Here is a 22,471-nt window from a genome sequence, read left to right as displayed (position 1 = left end):
GGCACGGCCCGAGCGCCCTGGGGACAGGCCGCCTCTGCAGTCGCCACAGGGACCTGCCGTGTTCCGCTCACACACGCTGCCAGGGAGTGGGTTCACAGGGCTCTGAGCGGGGCCCCGCCTGGCCGCACTCCTGCGGGCGGCTTCTGCTCCCCCTCCGGCTCTCGGGTGGTCTGGGTCAGGCCCCCACCTCCGCTGGGCACCCCCTTCCCAGGGCACCTCTGGGCGCTCTGCATCCACCGTGCGGGAACCCAGCGGGGCAGGCGGCACTCCGGGTGGGACTCACTGGCGAGGTGGCCAAGCTCTGCGCGGAGCCGGTTCCCCATCTCCAGGAGCTGCTCCTTCTCCTGGCGCAGCCGCAGGATTTTCCTGGCTGCCTCCATGAGTTTCCTCTGCAGTTGAGGCAGGGAAACGGCCTTCGGGGTCTGCGCCCCCTGGTCCTCGGTCCCCACGGGTCCTGCGTCTCCGCCCTGTGAACAAACCCCCGCGTCAGTCAGTGTCGAACAAGCCCTCATCTGGAAAAGGGGACACGAGTGTGGCGGAGGTGAGGCTGCAGACGGTGGGGCTGCCGCCTGACTGCTGTCCCAGAACTGGCACCACGGGGGACGCCCCTCCAGCACGACAGACAAAAGGGACGAGTGTTTCCCGCTCCAGCAGCGAGACAGAGACCCGCCAGGCATCTGGGGCCTTCTCTCTCACGGGGGTGAGGAAGGCCCTGGAGTCTCCCAGGCCAAGGCCTGTCGCCCTCGGTCACTCCGTGTGCCCTGCTCCAGCGAAGACGAGGAGCCAGTGGGCACCCGTACCTGGCCTCCAGTGGTGCCCTTGGACCGTGGGGGCTACACACGTGATCGGACCCCTTTGCGGGGCCCCGTGGTCACCGGCCACCCGTGTGCTGCCTTCCTGGTGTGGAAGGGGGCTGACAGAGACCCTGCAGGAGGCCTGTGCTGGGACCCCAGCCTCCCTCTCCTCTTCCCGCCCCGGGAACTTCTGGCCTCGCTCACTCAGTGCCCTGCCTTCTCTCGGCCCCGTGTGTCCAGACTCCTGGCTCCACGTCTCCGTCACTGTCCCCAACTGCAGGCCCGCCCAGGGTTCCCACCACCCTGACCCTGACAAAGGTGCAGAGAGAAAGCAAAGGAGGCTGAAGGAGGGAGCGGCAGTCTCCTGGGGCCTTAGCTTCTAGGCCTGGGGCTGCCCTGGGCCAACACGGAGGCCTGAGTCCCCTCGCTGGGCAGCACCGTGCGGCCCCATGTCCCACTGGTGCCCCCACTACCCCAGTCTGGACCTGAGGTCCAACCGTGTGGCTCCTATGCAGATGCGAGGTCACACCCGCAGGTGTGAGGGGCCTTTGGAACGGGGTGGGGTGTCGGGGAGAGAGGGAAAAGGAGACCTTGTGCGGCAGCCTCTGGTCTGGGCGGGGGCCCAGGAGAGCCTGGTGTCCAAGGCCCAAGGCCCCGAGGGAAGAAGGTGGCCTACTTAGGCTTGGCCACTCCGACACCTGTGAAAAGCCACACCACGCAGACCCGGCCCGCAAGCTGGTGCCTAACGAGGAACCGGCTCTGCGCCCCTGGAACAGACCAGCACGCCCTGTCCCGGCCCCGCTTCCTGGTGTCCCTTCCAGGGCTGGCAGGCGCCCGTGCCCTCGGGTGGCCTGGGAGCCAAAGTGACAGCATGACGCTGCTTCCCACGTGCCTGACTGCGGCATGAAGGGCGTGGAGGTGACACCGCATGGCGGGGGCTCAGAGAATGTCCTCCGCCCGCAGCCCCGGGCCGGCCGGCTCAGGGGCTCCAGGGAACAGGACGTGAGCTGGGCCGCAGGCCGGCAGGGTCTCGGAGGTGTGGGTTCACATACGGGGCTGCACAAGCCCCGGTGGCTGAGCTGATCCGCCGGGAATGCCTCCCAGCTTCCAGGTGTGTAGCCTGGCTCTGGGGGACTGGCCAGGACACCCTCTCTCCAAGGCTGATCCTCTACAGGGACACGCTGTTGGGGTCTCGTGTTATTTTAAGTCAAGAAAGGGCAATACTGAAAACAGAGACTCTGCAAACCTCAGAACACCCAGAGATTTGAAAATCTCAAAAGCAGGCGCCCCCGCCGCCACCCCAGAGTCAGCCCGGACAGAGCCAAGGAGCTGGGACTGTCCAGGACGGCGCTGGGCTGGGGGCTGAGCCCTGGTCTTGACTGGCTCAGGTTCTGATCAGCTCAGGTTCTGATCACCGTGGCCACACGGGGGCGGGGGCTGCAGGCAGGGGATCCACCTCTCTTCAGCTCAGTTCCTGGCAAGATGAAGCCTATTCTGATGACTCCAGAAGCTCCCCGGCACGGACAAGATGCTCATGATGGCCTGAGACACCCAGGAGCTTCTGAACCGCTGTGTTTAGGGTCTGGGGTCCCACCCTGTCCACCCACCCGCCCTCCCTCCCTCGCCTGCGCTGAGCGCTGGTCCCGCATCTCAGCCAGAGGGAAATGTCTGCAATGCGGAGGAAAAGCTGAAGGGTCCTAATGACGATTCTGTTCCCAGAGGGAGGTGGGGAGGGAGTGGGCTCCAGGGAGAAGAGAGGCGGGAGGCCAGGCCAAGGCCTGGGGAGAGGCAGCAGGTCCCGAGCTTCCAGGCAGAGCCAGCGGGAGGGATCGCCAGCCAATACTGCCCCCCAGTGGTGGGGGAGGCCCGGGGACCCGGCAGCACGGCCGGCAGGAGGGCGGGGCCTGAGTGGGCACTAGGCCGAGGGACACTGGGCCGAGAAACAGGAGGCTGCAGCCGCCTGCCCCCCAGGGTCTCCTGTGGCTGTGGGGAGCTCCCGGGGTCAGCAGGTCCCTGACTTTCTCGGCGGGGGACGGGCCTCGTGGGGCAGGGTCTCAGGCCCGCAGAGCCGCCACGTACCTTCCTCCCCGAGACACTGGAGGGTAAGCTGGAGGCGTTGTGTGCCTTTACACCTGAGCACGTCCACGTGTGCCACCCAAAAGCAAGCACGTCTTCACAGTAACCTGTGACCCAAACCAGAAGCTTCCCAGGGACGTGGTGGTGTGATTTTAAAGCACAGCCCACGGGCACCTGCCCAGCAGTCCAGCAAGCATCCTTCCTGGTGCCCTCAGTCCCCCAGCAGGACGGTCTGTGGGCTTCAGTGTGTCCTGGGTCTGGGCCTGTCTGAAGCTTTGTGCTTAGACTCTGGAGTGAGGCTGTGTCCGTCTGTCCTGCACTGGCAGTGGGAGCGGATTCCTCGGTTGGGGGGGGGGTCCACAGGCTACCCTACTGGAAAGGCACTGTTTCCCTTTTGCGACTAAGAATTTGGGGGTAGAGGTGGGCATAGATTGGGGCAGAGCGTGTGCTGAGCATGCACGACGTCCTTGGTGCCATCCCCAGCACCTCCATGAAAACAAATGTGCGGGTGCCACCACTCAAACAGCTTGTCCAGCATCCACTGAGGCCTTCCCACTGCCCACCTGCAGCCGACTTGGTCAGTGAGGAAGGGCTTTCTGTCCTCCTTTCCTTCCTTGTCCGCACACTTGCACCGGCGTGACTGATTCCCTGTCTTACTGCACTGTGACCCTGGCTCTGGGACTGATGGGCCTGGAACAGGTCATTGGGAGCCCTCTACCCCTGCAGGCTGGTTCCTGCCTCCTTGTCATGTCTCCATGGTGGGACCAGCCATGGACCCTGGTTACTCTCAGCAGAGCCAGAAGTTCAGGATCCTGCTCCGGGCCCAGGGAGTGCTCACTGCCGGCAGACAGCCCCTCGGGCCCCAGTGGGCAGAGCCGGGCGTGTGAACACCTCCATCTTAACCCCAGCTTTCACTCTGGAGACTCCAACCCCAGCCCACAGGGCATCCTGGCCCTCCTGACCGCCTCGCCCGGCCCTGGAAGCCCGGAGCCCGCACCCTCTGCTCCGGGCACCACACCCGCTGGGCTGTGATGGCTGGGAGCAGGGGTGGGTCTGGGCCAGGTGGAAGGTTTTCTGTGCCTCCAGTTTCTCACCCGGGAGAGACCCACTAAAATCACAGGATGGTGAGACCTGGAAGGGGCGTGGGACCCTGGTAGTCGTGCAGAAACTAAGGCCCCAGAGCTCGCTCTCCCACCCGCCCTGGGACAGCAATGCAGCCTCATGTTGCTTCAGCTCCCAGCCCTGCTGCCCTGGGATTCAACAGCTGGGGTTTAACTTCCTCTCACGTGCACGGTCTCGTCCCTCCGTGGGACCGGTGAGTTACAGGAGGGCCCCGGCGGCACCAGGAGCAGCAGCGGCATCGCTGCTGGCACCTGCTGCCCAGCCGGGCCCGGCGCCCCTGGACTTACCCTGAGTGACAGGGAGGTCTGGGGTCCTGGGAGACAGTACAGAGGGTTTGGTGCCCCCTCCCCAGCGCCTGCCTGCCCCCCGCAGCAGGCACTCATCACACGTCCACCCCACCACGGCTCGGCTGGCCCCTTCGTGTTCCTTGAGCCAGAAAGGGCTGTAGGCCGCCTCTCCCATCCAAGTCCTCCCAGCCCCTGACAGTAGGTCCTGGAGCCCTGGCGCTCCTGTGTCCCTAAGTATCGCCCTCAAAGCCCGGCCTGTGGGCCGAGAGCCCCTGGGACACACGTGACCCAAGCTGCTTCTGCCTGAGGACCCCCAGCATCTTCCAGATGTCACTTTATTGCCCTGAAACCTTCGGTCATTAGCAGGTCACTGTCTGCAAGCCCAGGTAACACAGGCAACGCGGGTGACCACAGGCGGCTGTCTGTCTCAAGGGGCGGGTCTGGATGCCGGTCTTCACAGCGTTTCCACCCGGTGCACGCCGGGCGGGAAGGTGGCCCGGGTATATGTGCGGCCATGGTGTTCCCTCCAGGGCTTGGGACCCTGGCTCACCCCAGCCACGAGGCTGCCCTGGCACTAGGTGCAGGCCCAGGACAGGAGAGTCCAGGGCACCCACGCCAGGGGGCCGGGCCTCCCCTGCTCCGGGCAGAAGCTCTCGAGGACCTTGGAGCCCACCCACGAGGAGCCTCTGGAAGCGAGAGCCACAGCCTGGCATCCGTCTCAGGGCTTCACAGGCCCTCGAAGTGCACAGTCGAGGACTCTTGTGTCAGAGGAAACAGAAGAGCCCCCTTCACATGTGCAGGCTTCCTACCTGGCTTTAAATGGAGAGACTTCTGAGACTGGAGGGCAGCGTGTCTGTGCAGGAGCCACCCCGACGCAGAGCCAGGCGGGGAAGGCGGAGGGAGAGCGGGGCAGGCCCACCGCCGGCCGACCTGTCCTCAAGACCAGCCCCGCTTGGGACGCAGGGCGCCCACAGGGGAGAACCCCGGCCGGCCGACGGGACGCGGGGCACAGCCGGCAGGGCACCTACCTCTCCCCCAAGGGCCATGGTGTCTGAGGAAGGCGGCTGCTGCCTGCTGGATGCGCCCCCGCCTTCCTTCCAGGCTGACCCGAGATGCTTCTCAAGCTTGGCCACCTGCTTCCGCAGCTGCAAAACCTCTAGGTGCACCTGGTCCAGCTCGTGGGGAAGCTCTCGCTGGATGGTGTCCCTGTCCAGGGGCCCTCGCAGCACCTGGAAGACCGTTTTAGAGTCAGTGTTAGGAAGGAGGACATCGGCTCTGGAGCAGATCTTTGGGGAGGACAGGAAAACCAGAAGGACACAGGCCTGTCAGTCTCCTCTCTGGCTTAATTCCACCACCCGCAGACCCACACCCCCACCACCAAAGCCGCTGTTCTTCTGGCCCCCCTGGGCCAGGCCCCCAGGCAGCTCCACTCACGCCCCCAGAGTGGGCACATGGGGACGTGGGCACCTGCAGCAGCGCCCACACACTGGACCCCAAGGCTGGTCGGGGAGGGTTTGTGCACGGATGGGTCTGGACAGAGGCCTCAAAACCCTCTTCCTGGGCTCCAGTCCCGGGAGGCATGGACAGACGAAGTCCTAAGCCTGTCCCAAGGGAGAGGACAACTGGCAAGCAGACAAAAGGCCGAGGTAGACTGAAGGGGCAGGAGAAGCCTGGCCGGGGGCACGAGCTGGGGGCTGCAGGGCGGCCAGGAGACCCCGACGCAGGGGCCCGGCCAGAGCCCGGCCAGCCCTGCCTGCAGCGCCTCTCCCGATGACGGGGGGAAGGACAGGCAGGGGGACGGGCACACCTCTCCGCACCCTCGACTGGCCCGTTCGATTCTCAGTGAAAGAAATGTGACCTTCCTGCTCCGGGGACTCCTACACAGGACTCGTGGTGAGTGTCTCATTCTTTGTCACAGACACACTGGAAAAGGTGACCATCTGATACACAGACACTGGCAAGTAAGAAACAAACGGCACTTCTAGGCGGACCGTCTTCCTCAGGTAACCTTCATGGGCACCAAGAGAAAATCACAGCTCTCGTTTAACCGTTGACTTCCTGTTTGGCGACGGTGGGGCAGAACTGGGAAAGGCCACAGACCTGAAGACCACCCTCCCCTCGCGTGTGGTGGGTGACGGAGGTCTGCAGCCCCACAGACAGAAGCAGGAAAGGGGGCGCACTCGCCTCCGTCACAGCAGCACAAACGTGCTTCAGCCACGACAGGGCGTCTGACTTCCGCGCGCGGCCTGCTCCCTGCAGGGGATGGAGAGCTCAGAGTGTGGTCTTCACCAGCCAGGAGCTGTGTCACGGAAGACGCAGGGCCTACGGGATGGTGTTTCATGTACTCGTGGACTTAAAAGGACATGTGAAAATTGCCTCACGGGAAACACAGGTGCAAAGGCGGCAGGACGTGTGACCCCGCAGCACCAGCAGTGAGAACTGCGCTTCCAAGGGCTCTATCGAGACTGTGAGGACGAGCCAGGGACCAGGAGAGGAATTCTGCAAAGCGCATGTGCCAAGGGCCTTGTGTCCAGGACATGCCAAGAACTCTGGCAACTGAACAATAAAAAGACAGACAAGCCGGTCAGAAGTGGGCAGAGGACATTCACGGACGTTTCTCCAAAGACGACAGATGAATGGCCAATAAGCACGTGAGAAGATGCTCAACGTCATTTTCCACCAGGAAAATGCAAATCACACCGCGTCAAGGTCCACCTCGGGCCGGCGGGGACAGCTGCGGTCCGGAGGACCCAGGGGCCGGTGCAGGTGAGGACCACTCGCTGGAAGCTCCCCACGCGCAGCTGGGGGCGGAGCGCTGCAGAAACCCTTGGCGGGTCCTCAGAAAGTTAATGACAGAACTACCCTGCAACCCGGCAGCTCCACCCACGTGTGCACCTGGACACCTGCGCAGCCCGTCCATGGCGCCCCAGGGCCCAGCAGTTTGGGGGAATGGCAGCACGGGGTGTCCTCCTTTCTCCAGAGGAACGAGGTTGTGACACGGGCTACACGTGGATGAGCCTCAAGGACCTTTCGCTGGGTGAAGTGAGCCGGTCACAGGCGGATAGATTCTGCGTGACTCCACGTGGAGGCTCCCGGAGGAGCAGGTGCAGAGACAGAACGAGCAGAGGGGCCGGGGCTGGTGGGGGGAGTGGGGCGTCAGCGTTGAGCGTGGACAGGGTTTCTGTGCAAGTGATGAAAAGCTCTGGGAACACAGCGGTGACGCTTACATAGCAGTGACTACACTCGCCATCACTGAACTGTACGTGGGAAAATGGTGACCTTTGTTGTGTATGTTTTACCACAGTTAAAGAACCCCACTAAAATAAGCACTACTGTGAATTAGCAGCAGCAAGGCGCGGGCTGTGGTGCCAGCTGGAGCCTGTCCCGCTGGCCCGTCTGCACAGGAAGCAGAAGGGCCAGCGTCCACCGAGGGCTCCAGACGGCAGCGGGGACTGCGCTCGGCACTCATGCTGTGGGCTCCCGCATGGCTCGGGCCCAGGGACCCGCCAGGGCAGGCAGAGACCGGGCTCCGAGTGCTCAACCACAGGCACTGCCCCTGTGTCCCCCAGGCTCCCTAACCTCACCGCGTGCCCTCCAGGAACACACAGGAGGGGAAGCGGCTGCCCCTACCGTGACCCCTTCCTGGGAGGGACCCTGAGGCACAGAGAGGTCATGGCCAGGTCCCTCTCTGGTCAGGAGACCCCCAGCTTGAGCATCAGCGTGGCCGTACCTTCTGTTTGAGTCGCGCCACCAGGAAGTTCAAGAGATGTGCCCTGTCTCGAAGCCGCCTGAGCACCAGCCCCGTGGATGCACCATGGCCCAAAGCAGCTCCTCCTGCAGGAACAGCAGATGAGTCAGACACATCTCCCTGAGCCCAGGGCCTCCCCCACCAACCTCCGCGGAGCTGGGCATCCCGTCACCAGGGTGCAGGCATGGCCTCTTGGCCCACTGTCCCCCAGACCTCGCGGGCATGGTGGGGTCCCAACAAAGACTGAGAGGTGCTGCCCGTGAATAGTACTCCCTGCGCTGGGAAAGCGGGACTCTGCAGAGAGAAACCCCAGCCTGCCCAGCTGGTGTCCGGCAGGGGCAAGTCTGCACGACCGCCAGTCACTTGGCTGGCTGGGGTCACAGTGCTTGTGTGGCCCACAGCTCAAAGAAGGAATCACAATGGCCGTCAGAAATTTCGACCTGAATTATCGCAAAAGCATGACTATTAAAACTTAAGGAATGCATCTAAAGCATCCTTTCAAAACTATTTATTATTAATTTAGGCGTAGAAGCTTATTTTAGAAAAGAAGGAAGATAAATGAGCTGAACATTCATGTCAAAAATGAGGGGAAAAAAAGACAACCAGAGTAGAAGGAAGGACAGGACAAAGCCGACACTAAATGCTGTGGAAACGGGAAGCTGTGTGCGGCAGGGCGGACAAGACTGGCGGCGGTTCTTTGCAAAAGTCAGGACCCGGGAGAGGCCGGCCAAGAAACAGGGACGGAGACAGCGCAGCAAATGGAAGGGCTGTTGCTCTAGAGCCCGGAGGCTCTGAAGCCCTGCGGAGAACACACTCCCATAAGCAACTTTATGCCAAGTTTTTGGAAGTTTAAATGAAACAGACAATTTTCTAGCAAAATATAACATCAAAGAATGACACAGAAAGGAAAATCTAGACAGCCCTAAACCTGTGAAAAAGCCCGAACTCGGTTTAAAATCTTCCCACAAGGAGAATTCTCTGCCCAGCTGGTTTCACGATTGAAGTCTGTCCACTGGTTATGGAAAAATTAGCGTTAGGTCTAACACAAGCTTTTCCAGAAAGCAGAGGAAGAGGGGCCTCTCCCAACATGTCTGCGAGGCCAGAACAACCCCGACTCCGAACCCCGACGTGGACACCGCAAGGCAGGGGAGGCGCAGGCCAGCCTCACATGGGAGCGTGGACGCGCTCGTTCTCAGCGAAGCGCTGGCGGAGGCCCCGCTGAGCTCACTCCGGAGACGCAGGGCTGCTTTCACATCGCAGACCAGTTGAAGCCTCTCATTCCGGACGAGGTAAGTGTGCCCCACCCGCCCTCCCCTAGGACAGCGGGAGCCCCGGACACCGCACGCTCTGCTCCGGGAGGAGGTTCCGGATGGTGAGGGAAAGCAGGCAGGGAGGCTGGGAGCTCGGGCTTCAGTGGCCGGGCCGCAGGGAGTCCCCCCCCCCCCTCCAGCCCGTCTTCCTGCACAGGCCAAAGACACCACCAAGCTGAGACCAGGAAAAGGGAGCCCCGCAGCTGCCGGTGGGAAAGAAGCAGAGCTGCAAAAGGCTCAGCGAGGGCCGGGGCCCCACGACGTGATCCTCAAGACGTCCACGGCAGAATCCAAGCTCCTCAATGGATCAACAGCAAGGAAAACCTCCCCTCGAATGAAGAGACAACAGCAAGGTGACTGTGGAATTAAAGCTGCCCCAACAGGCAATCTGACACACCCTTAGGGCAAGTGGTAAAAACGGAAGTTTCAGCAAAGGAATGCAAGATACAAAGGGAAAAAATGGAAATTTTAAACCTGAAATGTTGTAAAAATCTCCCTGGATGGGCTCAGTAGGAGAACCTGAAGATACAGACATTCTCCAGCCTGAGAACGGAGAGAACACCGGGACAGACACCGGGGTCCAACGCTCTCGCCGCTCGAGCCCCGAAAGGAAAGAGAGGAGCTGAAAAAATACCTGAAGAAGTGATGCTTGAGAACTTCTCAAATCTGGCCAAAGACAAACACCTTCAGAGTCAACGTCCAAACGGATGAGCCAAGGAACCTATGCCCAGACCGCCATCAGCCAATTCTGAAACCGCAAACTCTCGAGAGCAGCAGAGCTAAGTGACGCTGGACCTGTGGGGACAAGGACTCCAACGGCACGGGCTTCTCAGAAGGAACCATCGCCTGAAGAAAACGGTGCAGTTTAAGTGCTGAGAGCAAAGAACCGTCAACTCATCATTTCACACCAGCGACTGCACCCTTCGGGGGTGAAGGTGAAGAAGTCTCGGATGAACGAAAAACCAAGGGAGTCTGTCACGGCAGCCCTGCTGGAAGGAACTGCTAACCACAGAGCTTCGGACAGAAGGCCATCCGGCAGCCTGGAATCAGGAAAGAGTCGAGAAGGATCCGGGTAAGAGAACGGACCGCACTTTTCCTCTTGAGGTTTAAAATCATGCTAGACAGTCGAAAGCAAAAATGGAAACCCTGCCTGACTTCGCCACGTGCGGAGACGCGGCAGTTGCGGCAATGAGGGCGTGGCGGCCTGCCTGGTGGTGCCCCCACGCTCCCCCTCAAACTGCAACATGCTGACACCGGCTGACTGTGGTAAGTATACTGTGGTCTCTGGAGCAGACACTGTTTGCAAAGCACCCAGGGAGACACACTCAAAACCGCAGATGAATTAAAGTGGACACTCAAGCGCCTGGCAGGAAGCAAAGAGGAAACGGCAGAATAGGCTTACGACGTGGCACCAGCCTCCGGGTGCGGACGGGCCAGGCGCCTCGGCTCGAGGTGTCAGCAAGATGGGTTTAAAAACTGGCCGAACTAGTTGCTGCCTACGAGAAACTCCCTTCGAGTAACTCCCTTGGAGTGTGAGAGGGAGGTGGGTTAAAGGTCAGTGGGGGATGATGACACACAGGCAAACGCCTGTCAGAACAGCGCGGGGTGGGGGGGGCGGGCCCAAGAGGAAGACCTGGGAGGAAGCAGAGCGTCACAAACGCACGTGAAGGTCGGCTCGCCCTGGAAATGCAACGGCTCTAAATGAGCACACGCCTAACGGCAAAGCTTCCAAACACACAGAGCAGAGCCCGACAGAGTCGTGAGAGAGAGCAGAGGTCTGTGTTACAACAGGAGCTGAGAGGGATGTCCTTAATCTGACTGATTTTAAAAAAGTTAGTATTAAATCTAACAGTGAAATGTTGAACGTTTCAACATCGGGAAGCAAGCCAGCTGTGATCAGTGTCTCGCTGGAGATTCCACCAGGGGAAGTAACACCAGAGAGAGAAGTAGGAGACACCAGCGTCGGGGCGGAGGGGGCTTCCAGAACTTAGGACAAGACGACTAGGTAGCTGGACGCCCCGCCCGCCTGCCTCTCCCTCCTGGACAGTCAAGCCCACAAACCACAGAGGGGCCCCGGGCTGCATCCGGGGGCCCTGGGGGGCCACGCAGCCTGGCGTGGCCATTGGCGTTCGGGGGGCCTGGCACAGAAAGTGGGGCCCCTGGGTGGCAGAAAGGCCTCCACGGGGGGGCTGCGCGCACCTAGGAACTGGAAGTGGAAGGAGTTGGGAGCCAGGCTTCGGCTGTTGGAGGAGGAAACGAAGAGCGAGGAGAAAGGAGACCAGAACGGGCCCTGTCAAGTGACTGACCGGCAAGCTTGTTGGAAAGTAAGGCCTTTGGCGACGGGTCCCACCATTTACGTGGGGACAGGGCGAGGGGTCGGGACGGGGGGCTTAGGGGGACCGGGCCCTGGCTGCCGGCCCTGGGGCAGCGGCACAGCACGTCGAGACAAGAACTCTCACCGGTGGGGTCTGCGGGGGCCGGGACACTGGGCTGGAGGCCAGCACAGGGCACAGACGTCCTCGAAGGGTCTGTTACGTCCTCCAGTTGTGCTTCCAGTGTTTCGAATTTATGCTTTAGATTCTGCATTTCTGCTTCAAGGGCCAGAATGTAACCTTCCAAAAAAACCAGTAAACACAGGGCGCGTGTGTTTACACCCTCGCCCTTCACCCTCAACCTGCGCCCTCCCCGCCCGCCCCTCAGGCCGCCCTGCTGCCCCCAGACAGAGCGCAGGGTCCAGAGTCGTGCTGGCCGAGCTCCCCAGGGAGGCCCAAGCACGAGCAGGGGGCGCCTCCTGCCCCCCAGTCCCTCGGGACACAGCAGCTGTGTCCCGAGCGCAGCCGTCCTAGCAGGTGCTGTGCCCCCTCGCTGCTCCTCGGGGGCCCGCTGTGACCAGCACGGGTGCCCCCTGAGGACCACCCGGTGCCCCCGACCCCCATCGCTGTTCCTTCCACTTATCGGTAAAAAGTCTTGCATATTAACACCTGACTTCAGACCCCTTCCCTGGGAGGAAAGGCAGCCGTCAGACGTTGCAGGAATTTATTACAGGGGATGTTCTTGGCAAAACACCACACGAAGCCTGTTTTCGACCCCGAGGAGCCTGGCCCTCACCCTCCCTGTCCCCCTTCTGCTCACCGGGAATGGGGGCGTCAGCTGCTGCCTGTGGGCCAGGCGGGTTTGCTCCTGTGGTCTCCCCTCCTGACCGGGCAGAAGGAAGAACCTGATCACTTAGAGCTTCCATTTCTTTCCTCATCTGTGCAATAGCGTTCCGCAAGCTTCTGTTCTGCTCCTGTAGTCGCTGGATCTCACTAGATGGAAGACTTGCACTTGTGTCTTCTTCACAATGCCTTGGAAACATCTGTCAAATACAAGAGAAAAAAGAAAGAAAAGGAAAGAGAAAGAAAGCGCAAAGTTACAACCAAGGACCAATGGTTCCCCGTGCGTCTGAGGCCGGCTGTGTCTTCCCGCCCCTCCGCCCCTGCCCGCCTTCTGTCCTCGACGTGGGGCAGGTTGACAGAAGTACGAGAAAACTCTTTTTATTCTAGGTTTTGTAAAGACAAGACCACTGCTTTTCAAAACAACTTCTATTGGGGTTTTGGGGGCCCTTCCTTTTCGGTCAAGAAGCCATTATTCATCCACTAGGGGGGCTATCATAAAAAGACACGTCCAGGCGTGGGCGAGGGGGAGGGGGAAACGTGGCCTTGCGCACCGTAGACAGTAAAGGTTGCAGCTGCCCGGGGTGCGGGTGGTAAAGTGAGACGTGGTGCGGCTGTTGCAGAAGGCGGCCCCGGTCCCCACACGGTCCACAGAGCCAAGAGCGCCAGCAGGTCCTCGACCAGGGGCAGACCTCAGAGAGCCGATGCCTGTGCACGTGTTCAGAGCAGCCAAAACGTGGGAACGCTTGGGCGCCCGCCAACATGCAAACAATCAGTAAACCGTGACACAAAGGAGTGTTCTTCAGCCAGGGAGAGGAAGGGTGCTATGACACACGCCACGCGTCCGGTACAGGCGAGGGCTTCAAGGCAGCTCCCGTAAATATGCTCAAGGACTTAAAGAGAAACATGAACGTAAAAAGAAGAGAAATGGAAGACAAAAAAAAAAGAATCGGGGGAGGGTCTAGCTCAAGTGGGAGAGTGTGTGCTCAGCAGGCACGAGGTCCTGGGTTCAATCCCCAGCACCTCCTCTAAAAATAAAGAAACCTAATTGTCTGCGCCTCCCCAGAAACAAAACCAAAAAATCAAACCAAACAGAAATAAAGAACCAAAAAGCATCTTCAGGGATGAAAAACACATTATCTGTGAGAAAATTCCCTGCACAGGATGGGACTGAGAGCAGATCAGACACCACAGGAGAAAAGGCGGGAGGAGGCGGGTCCGCAGAGCAGCGTGAAGGAGCCCAGGAGGACTGGGGCAGCACAGCCCTCGAGACCCGGGCACCGAGGGGACAGAAAAGCACCAGAAACTCATCGGCAAAAAAAGTGTCAAACCTGATGAAAACCTAGGTCCAAGAAGGCGACAAACCTGAAGCAAGATGGACACAAAGAAAATCACCCCAAAGGGTCTACCGCAGCCACGCTGCTGGAAAACCAGGACAAAGGAAAACCTCCCACGTGCTACGTCACGAGCAGAGGACAAGCCGAGAGCCTGGCCATTTCTCACCATGAGCCCTGGAAGGTGCTGGAACCGTGCGACCCTGTCGCCGCGGCTCCCGCCCGAGCAAGCAGCCCTTGGAAGAGACGCAGGACAGACTCCTGCCCTGGAGCGCGAGGGAGCCGCGGACGGGGACCTGCCCCCGGCTGCAGAGGTGCAGGGACCAGATGAGCACTGTGAACCCGCGGCCTGCAGACGCCGCCCGCCCAGAACCAGCCTGGGGTCAGGGACAGCGCTGGGAGACAGCTCTCGCTATGACGCACGTTAACTGCCGGCCCCAAGTAGCACGTGTACTCGGGGTTGAGGCTTCAGAGGCTCAAGGCATCAAGCAGACGGAGCACAGAGTCACCCTGACTGGCTGAGGCGCAGACTCGCCCTCGCGGTGCCGGGTCCCAAGGGGCCGCAGAGACCTGCCTCCAGCGCTGGCTCTCCTTGGGCCGACTCCCATGGCTGCCACCCAGAGCGGGTTCAGAGAGCCCTCCTCCTGGGGGGGGGGGGCTCGGAGGAGAGGGGCCCTCACCTGCGCCTCCTCCTTGGGGTGGAACCCGTGTGCCCTCAGCGCCTGCACTGCCTGGTCTCTCTCTCGGGTCACGGCCTTCAGCGCTGCCTCCTGCTCACGCAGCACCAGCTCTGTCTCCTGGAGCTTGGCTGCCTCCTGGGAAAAAGGTCGACTCAGTCCATCTGGGGCACGGGAGGGTTACGAGGGAGCGGTGCCAGCCTTCAGGGTCCCGGCCAGGGTCCCCACCCTCCTGGGAAGCAGACAGCAGACATGCAGGCGAGGCACCCCGGAGACACGCGGCCCTCGGAGCCGGCGGAGCACAGCGGGCGTTGGGGCCGCCCCTGCCCAGGGTGCCCTCCCCGCTGCCCTGGCCGGTGGCCTGTAATCTTGTTACAAATGGAGCTGCTCGGTGAGGCTGAGTGTTTTCAGAGGTAGAGGGTGACCTGGGAGGGCCCGGGCCAGCCCCTGCTCGCTGCCGCGGACGCTCCCAGCCTGCCCTCCCGCAGAAGGAGGTGGGACAGGGCAGTGGGCCAGGCAGGGGCGCAGACCTGGTCTCGGGCCGCGGTCAGCGCCTGGATCAGGTCCTCGGACCTCTGGTACTGCTCCCGCTCCAGCCCCTCGCAGCGGCGCTGCCAGTCCAGCTCCAGCTGCACCTTGTCCCGCTCCAGGCTCCGCTCCCTCTCGGCTGCCAGCAACAGCTGCTGTTTGTACCTAAGGGTGGGAAGCCGCCGACCGTCAAGTGTGCCGAGGTCCCCATGTGCGTGACGGCAGGGCTGCACCCATGGGAGGAGCACCTGCGCGCAGCTCAGGTCCCGAGGGGAGCAGGGAAAACCCAGCGCCGGGAGAGGGGCTCAAGCTTGAGAAAGAGAAGGGCACCTAGCAAGGGGAGGGGAGGAGAAAGACAACGAACCCAGACAAGCAGAAAACAGCTCCGCGGGAGAAACAAGATTCTCCTGCCGGCTGGGCCGTGGGGGCCATGTGGCCAGGACGAGCGGCTGACGGTCAGCAAGGCGACAGAGACCTCGCCCCCTAGCCCTGGAATGGACCGGACTTCCGCCGACCCTGGCCATGGGCCTCGCAGGGGAGCCCGAGCCCTGGGAGAGAGGCAGCCCCGTGACCCTCCCCGCCGACCACGGAGAGCCGGGAGGGGGCGGGCACTGAGGGCAGCCGCTCCACTGGTGGCCCTCGGTCACAGGGCAACAGTCACACAGCTCTCAGGGGATTTAAAACCCGGAGGGAAAAGAGTTTAGAATCTAGTGTCCTGACCCAGTGAAATGAGACTCACACAGTGAGGCAAAAATAAAGACATTTTAAAACACAAAGGCTCAAAGCTAGACAGAGCCCTCCGGAGAGGCAGTTACCAGAGGACACGGTAGAGCAGCACGTGTCACACTGTGGGGAAGGGCCAGGTCCTGAGTTCTGAACCCAGGCCACTGAGGACCAGAGCTTCAGCCGGCCCACTCAGAGCGGAGGCTGCGGGGGCCCCAAGGGAGGGGACGCCATTCGTGGACTCTGCGCCAGTGTCCGAAACAGGGCCTCACTCCCACGAGCAGGAAGTACTTAATAGAAGCTACTCCCCCAGACAAATCACGTTGTTCACTGCTGGCTTTGCAAGGGAGAAAACCTCTGTCACAGACACACGGGCTTGTCCAGAGACCGGCCGGGCAGGTCCAGGCTCCAGGGCCCCCTCCCAGTTCCGGTCCAGGCCCTCATGTGCGGTGGGTTCACCAACCCCAAGTGCTGGCCTTGTCCACGCCGCCCAGGGTGCCCTGCGCCCTCCCCAGGCTGAGAGGGAAGGACGCAGGCCTGGGGGCCCCAATTGAGTCCAGCATTCAAAGCTGGGGCAGGAGGGGGGAGAGACCTGAGCGCAACAGAGAGTAACAGAGCAGACAAAGACCCACCGGGATCACAGGCGGCGGCCCCCCCGTGGGTGTGAGGTGAGAGAAAGCCTCTGGAGTAGCACCTGCCACCAGCCCCGCCTCCCACGGGGACATCCAGGACTCAGACGAGGACCCCGAACGGCTCCAGTTACCAGGCAGCGGGCAGGGTAGGCCCGGGGCCCCTAGAGACAGACCTCCGGGGATGAGTCCCACACGGGGGCGGGGGGCGTGCAGGCCCCAGTGCTGCGTAGCGGCCCGGCTGGGTTTAGAGCTGGGAGGATGAAACAGCTCTGGGACTTCCCGAGGCAGAGGAGGGAGCTCCCGAATCTGCTTGGGGCCCCCCTGAAACTCAGCAGACGTGTGCTGTAGGCCTGTGGGGCTGAGACAGGCTGGGCGTGCGGGTCCTGGGGGTCAGCAGGGGATGACCAGGTCGCCCGGAGGGACCCCGGGCCGACGCGGCAGCAACAGGGCTAAACTGGCCTGGTGAGGAGAAGGCCCTGGAGCCTCCCTAACAGAGACTTCACGCCTCAAAGGACGCCTCTGCTCAGCAGGTACAGCTGACCAGTTAGCCAATCGCAGCCGGGCAGCAGGTGCCTGTGAGAGGAGGAGGACCAGGTCTGGGGCCGGCGGTCACGTGTTGGACCCCCGGACGCTTGCGAGACGTGGCCTCTGGCCGCGGGGACAGACCTGGGACGGAGGGACTCTGTACAGCAGTGACTGCAGACAGACGTGCTGGGAGAGCACAGGCCGCCGCACAGGAGGAGACGGAAGCCCCGCCCACCTGGCAGAGGGGACTCGGGGAGACAGCCCAGCCGGCTGCCAGCAGCCCGGGGTGCGCGAGCCGGGGTGGGGGGCAGATGAGCACGTCCGCCCCTGCCCCAGACGCCGGGCAGCCGGCTGACAGCACACCAGCGACACAGAGAAACCCGCGGGCCTGGAGGAAGGAGGACCGCGGCACATGGGGGAACGGGAAATGCAAAAGGGAAACAGAGGGCCGGGACGCAGACCCACCTCCAGGGCTGGAGGGGAAGCAGCAGCCTGGGCGCTCCCGCCCGCGGGGCAGGCTTCAGACCGACAGGGCAGGAGAGCCCGCAAACGCAGCCGCGGAACCGTCCAGGGCTGCAGAGCTGGGCGCCTGATGGAGACCTGGGCTTGATTTTCCCTTTTAACTTTTTAATGAAGAACAACAGAAATAAATGTTGGGGAAAATACAAGGCTCTTATTCCTATTTTTAAGGTGATTTTTAATTGAAGTATTGCCGATTTGCAGTGTTACTGGTACACAGCATGGCGGTGCAGTTTTACACACACACACACACACACACACGGATTCTTCTCCCTGTTCTTCTTCATCATAGGCTATTATAAGACATTGAATGTAGTTCTGTGTGCGACACAGCAGAACCTTCTTGTTTATTTAAAAAATTTTAAAGGACAGTTGTTTGATCAAAGTGGAAATAACAGTAACCTGTGACTACAGATGCAGTTTCCACACAGGTGTGAGATGTACGGCAGCACAGGAACAGGGAGAAAGGCCAGAAGTGGTGAGGAAACAGGCAGCATGACTTAGAGCTAGGCCGTGCGCCCTGCACTCAGGGCAGTCACCAAATAAAGAGGTTTATAGAAGACAACGGCGGGAAGAAGATGGACTCCTAAAAATACTCAGCTGATTTTTTAAAAGGCAGAAAAAGCAAGACACAAAAACTTTGAGGAAAATAGCAAACAAACAGCACACTGGACATTTAAACCCAGACGTAGCAGGAACAGCGTCAGACTATCTCAGCGCTCCAGTGAACAGGCAGCAACGTCACAGGAGCTCACAAAGCAAGGCCCCCAGAGCAAGTGCAGGCAGGGAAAGGGGGAAACTCACCACGCAGCCCTGGCGAGCGCACGGGAGACCAGGACCCCAAGGAACGAGGCGTGGTCCCACGCGTGGGGTGCTGCTGCTCACAATGAGCAGTCATTCAACAGGAGGCTACAGAGACCCTTAATGCAGAAGTGCTTTTTAAAAGACCTCCCGACACGTAAAGTCACATCCATTAGAACTGAAAGCCACAAACAGCCTCCAGAGGTGCAGACTTCAGCCTCCCAAGTAGCAGGCAGACGAGCCCACGGGAGGACACGGGTGGCGAGAACACACCAGCCCGGCCCCGTGCCATCTCCAGCCCTGGAACTGACAGGAGCACATCCTTCAGGTCCTCCTCAGTCACTGAGACAGGACACATTCCAAAGCTACACAGAGCGTGTTCGCTGTCACAACAGAATCAGACCAGGCGGGAACAGAGTGGCATCTGGGCATCTCAAAACAATGGGAAGTTAAGCACCACGTGTCTAAGTCCACAGACCAGAGAAGTCGCAGGGAAATTAGGAAACATTTTTAACTGAGTAATATCAACATTTGTGGGATGTGGCTAAGCAGTGCTTGAAAGGAAATACCTGTATTTCTCAGAAAAGAGGAATGGTCCAAAATTAATCATCTGAGATTCCAGCATTAGAAGCTGCCGAAACAACATCAGATCAGCACCAAAGGAAACAGAGGAAAGACAACACCAAGCATGAGAGCAGGTGGCAGTGAAACTGAAGGCAGAGAAGCAACCGGGAAAAATCAGAGGAACCAAATACTGGCTCTTCGGAAAGATGTGTAAAACTGGCAGGTCTCTAGTTAGACTGACGGAGAAAAAAAAGAACACACAAATCACCAACATCAAGAGGGAGAGAGGACACTGCTACAAACGTACACACCGGAGAGAGAGAACAAAGAAACACCACAAGCGATTTTATGCCAAGAAAGTCAACAGTCAGGTAAAATGGACAAACTCATCGAAAGACACAAATTACCAAAGGTGACAGGGAAAAAAAAGGAACACAGAAAACCTGACACAAATATTCAAGTAAACATCCAAAGAAGCCAGACACGAGAGCGTGTCGAGCGCCGGGCCCCAGGCGGGGCGAAGCCCAGATCAGGAGGCCCCAGCGACAGGGCAGGCTGGCGGGGGCGCGAGGGGCTTCGGCGCCGCAAGGGTTCTGCGCCCTGACGGCGCCGCGGTTAGACTGCCGACTGGCGCGCCCGTTTGTCAACATTCATCAAGTGCACAGTGTCAGCGAGGACGCTGGCTGTACTTCGGTGATCCTCAAGGAAGACAGCAGAGTATTCTCTTCACTCAAGTGTTCGTTCCAACGGGCAGGAAAAGACACTGAGGCGTCAACAATCAGACGAAAGGCCTCAGGGGTGATTCCTGACCCGGACTGAATGGCACACTGGCTCTCACGGCCGCGGTGCAGACGGAGGACCCTGCTCCAGGGGAGAGGCCTCCCGTCCCCACCGCCTGATACCTTCCGATGTCCTGCTGGCATCTGGCCACCTGTGCCTTCAGCTTCATCTCCTCTTCCCGGAGCGACTGGACCTGAAGGTCTTTGGAGGTCATCTCCTCGGACAGCTGAGCGATCTGGGCGTCCCAGCCGGATCTGAGAGCTGCTGCATCTTCCCGAAGTCTAAGCAAAGAAGGGGCGCCCCGTGAACGTGGCTGTGGCTCTCCCCCACTCCCTCCTCCACAACACACGTGTGCGCAGCGCAGCCAGTGTCGCTGCCACGCTCGCGTCCCCGCCTCGGGGCAGAGGCTTCCTGCTCAGACTAGGAAATCCCCTAAGAAGAAACACCCACCCGCCCACCGCACTGGCCCGGGCGCCCGCCGCCGCGGCACGCTGAGCCTGTGCTGGGCCCGCACCAGGCGCGCGGGGAAGGGCGGGCCGCGCCTCTCGGAGCCTCCAGTCCTGAGGCAGCGCCTCCTGACTCACCCCGACACCCCCGCCACGCCGGGCACAGCGCTGCCGTACAGAGACGTTCAACACACATTTTCAAATTGAGTAGGTTTCAAAAGACGAGGTTCTGCAGGAACCCTTATACTCCCTGGGAGAGTCACCAAAAACTGGGTAAACCTCTCAAAAAGAAAAACTCTAGAGGAGACCCTAAAGGTGCTGACTCGAGTAGCCATGATGCCAACCACACAAAGCTCGTGGGGCTCACTGTGTCTGCACCCAGGCCATCTCCCTCCTCAGCCGCACTCGGCGTGCCACAGGGTGGACGCTGTGCTCAGGTGTCAGCCACTCCAGAGCCATGTCCCACGGGCAGGCCACAGAGTGCCGCACGGGGGTGACTGGGCCGCGGGAAGGCAAAGGACCACCAGCCGACAGAGCCCAGCGCAGCTGCCAGAGCCTCTGAGAACTCACCCACACGCGGGCAGGGACAGGCGGGCGACAGCAGGGAGCGGTCCACCACGGGGGAGACGCCCTCAGGCACCCCAGCTGCAGCAGCCTCCAGGGCGAGGCCGGAGCCCCGGCTGAGATGCCCTCGGCAAAGGCCAGCCTGCACTGAGCTGCGGCTTCAAAACTTAGCGCCAAGAAATGCAAAATATCCCAATCCTCATTCCTTTATACAAATTCAGTTACCCTTTTTCCTCAATCGTTTCACATTGATGACTTAACGTGACATTCTGGACATACTGGGTTAAATAAAGTGTCACTGAAGTTAATTTCCCCTGTTTCTTTCTGTGTCTCAGCTGTGCGTCCCAGGAAGTCACAGTGCCGTGTGGCCCCACCACAGTCCGTGTGACAGGTGACCTGGCTGCCACAGTGCTGTCTCGGGTCATGCTTCTCTCTTCACCACTCAGGAATGAACGCCCAGGGAAACCATCACAAACGGGCCCAAAGAGACAGCTGGCTCACAGCACGGGCTGCTCCGATGCTGCCTGCTGACGACGACGTCCCCGTGGGGTACAGACCCCGACGCTCCCTCCCAGGGCCCCAGCGCCCTGGCCTGACTGGCCCCGATGCTGCACTTCACAGCCCCTCGACCGGGCGCGTGGAGGGGCAGGAAGGAACCCAAGGATGGACACACCACGAGGCGAGGGCAGAGGGATGGAGGCCTCCACATGAGGACGGTCTGTGCACCCCGACGCTGGCCTCTGAGCCGCTGCTCAGGAGCGGGGCCCAGAGACAGAGCCTTCCCAGCAGGAGGAAGGGCTGGGAGACACGCCCATCAGGCTTCGGTCGCCTCTGCTCCTCCAGCGCTGCTGCCTGCGTTTCACAGGTCGAACAACAGACAGGCCGTCTGGCGAAGCCACCCCTGGTAAGCCTGAATCTCCTGGTGTTTCACAGTTGTAAGAGCTATTTCCCCTTAACGAGAAATACAACTTGGCAGAGAATTCTCTGCAAAGAAGAGACAGAAATATTTCCCGAACAAAAGGGAAAAGCCAGCTGCTAAACACAGTAGACTCTACAAATGACTTAACTATCCTAATTGTCTTCAGCGAACCAGCTTCTTTAAGGATCACATCCCTAATGGCAGCCAAGATATGGGCTTCAACTAGAGCTTCAGCCACAGCGGCCCCGCATGTCGACCCCTCCCCCCCAGACACGAGGCCCCTGGGTGTCTGCCCCTCCCCCCAGACACGAGGTCGCGTGTGTCGCTCCCCCCACCCCGACACAAGGCCCCCGCGTGTCGGCCCCTCCCCCCGGACACCAGGCAGCGGGACAGGGCTGCTTACACATCGTGGCCTGACTTAGATGCCTAAAGAAAACTGGGTTTAAAAAGAAACTAGTTTATGGAGAAACTGGAACCCTTCTGAAAAAAGGCAAAATGGTACATCCACTGTGGAAAACAGTCCGGCAGCTCCTGAGAAAGTCAAGCACAGGATCACCACGTGATCCAGCAGCTCCACGTCTGGGTGTACGTCCAAAAGAACCAGAGAGAGGCCTAAACAGATATCTCACACCCACATGCACAGCAGCACTGTGCACGGCAGCCAAAGGTGGAAACAACCCAAATCCACCAACAGATGAGCCACTGAGACACAATGTAGTTACATACAAACAACGGAATATTATCGAGCCTTAAAAGCTGGCTACAGCAGGGCTGAACCTTGAAGACGCCACCCCAAGTGGAACAAGCCAGTCGCAGAAGGACAGAGTGTAGGACTCCACTTGCACGAGGCCCTTACAGGAGTCAAACTCAGAGACAGAAAGGAGGGTGCCGGGTGCCAGGGGCCAGGGGAGGGGACGGGAAGTTACTGTTTCGTGGGCACAGTTTTAGTTTTACAAAGAAAAGAGTTCTG

The 22,471-nt window shown here is 60.4% G+C and overlaps 1 protein-coding gene across 1 annotated transcript in view; it reads right to left on the bottom strand.

Annotated features, from left to right (window-relative positions):
- Positions 1–22,471, bottom strand: part of CCDC57 (coiled-coil domain containing 57) — an 82,199-nt gene that overhangs the window by 31,892 nt on the left and 27,836 nt on the right. The window contains exons 14-21 of the mRNA XM_031469406.2: positions 19,695–19,853; positions 15,031–15,193; positions 14,504–14,638; positions 12,470–12,692; positions 11,797–11,949; positions 8,010–8,113; positions 5,308–5,508; positions 284–467 (exon numbers count right to left, since the gene is read on the bottom strand). Of these exons, the coding sequence (XP_031325266.2) occupies positions 284–467; positions 5,308–5,508; positions 8,010–8,113; positions 11,797–11,949; positions 12,470–12,692; positions 14,504–14,638; positions 15,031–15,193; positions 19,695–19,853 (1,322 nt within the window). The remainder of the gene's footprint in view (positions 1–283; positions 468–5,307; positions 5,509–8,009; positions 8,114–11,796; positions 11,950–12,469; positions 12,693–14,503; positions 14,639–15,030; positions 15,194–19,694; positions 19,854–22,471) is intronic.

The sequence above is a fragment of the Camelus dromedarius genome, chromosome 16 (genome assembly GCF_036321535.1).
Source record: "Camelus dromedarius isolate mCamDro1 chromosome 16, mCamDro1.pat, whole genome shotgun sequence".
Taxonomy (NCBI): Eukaryota; Metazoa; Chordata; class Mammalia; order Artiodactyla; family Camelidae; genus Camelus; species Camelus dromedarius.
The sequence above is the reverse complement of the archived record's forward strand: the minus strand, read 5'-3'. Positions and strand labels throughout refer to the sequence as shown.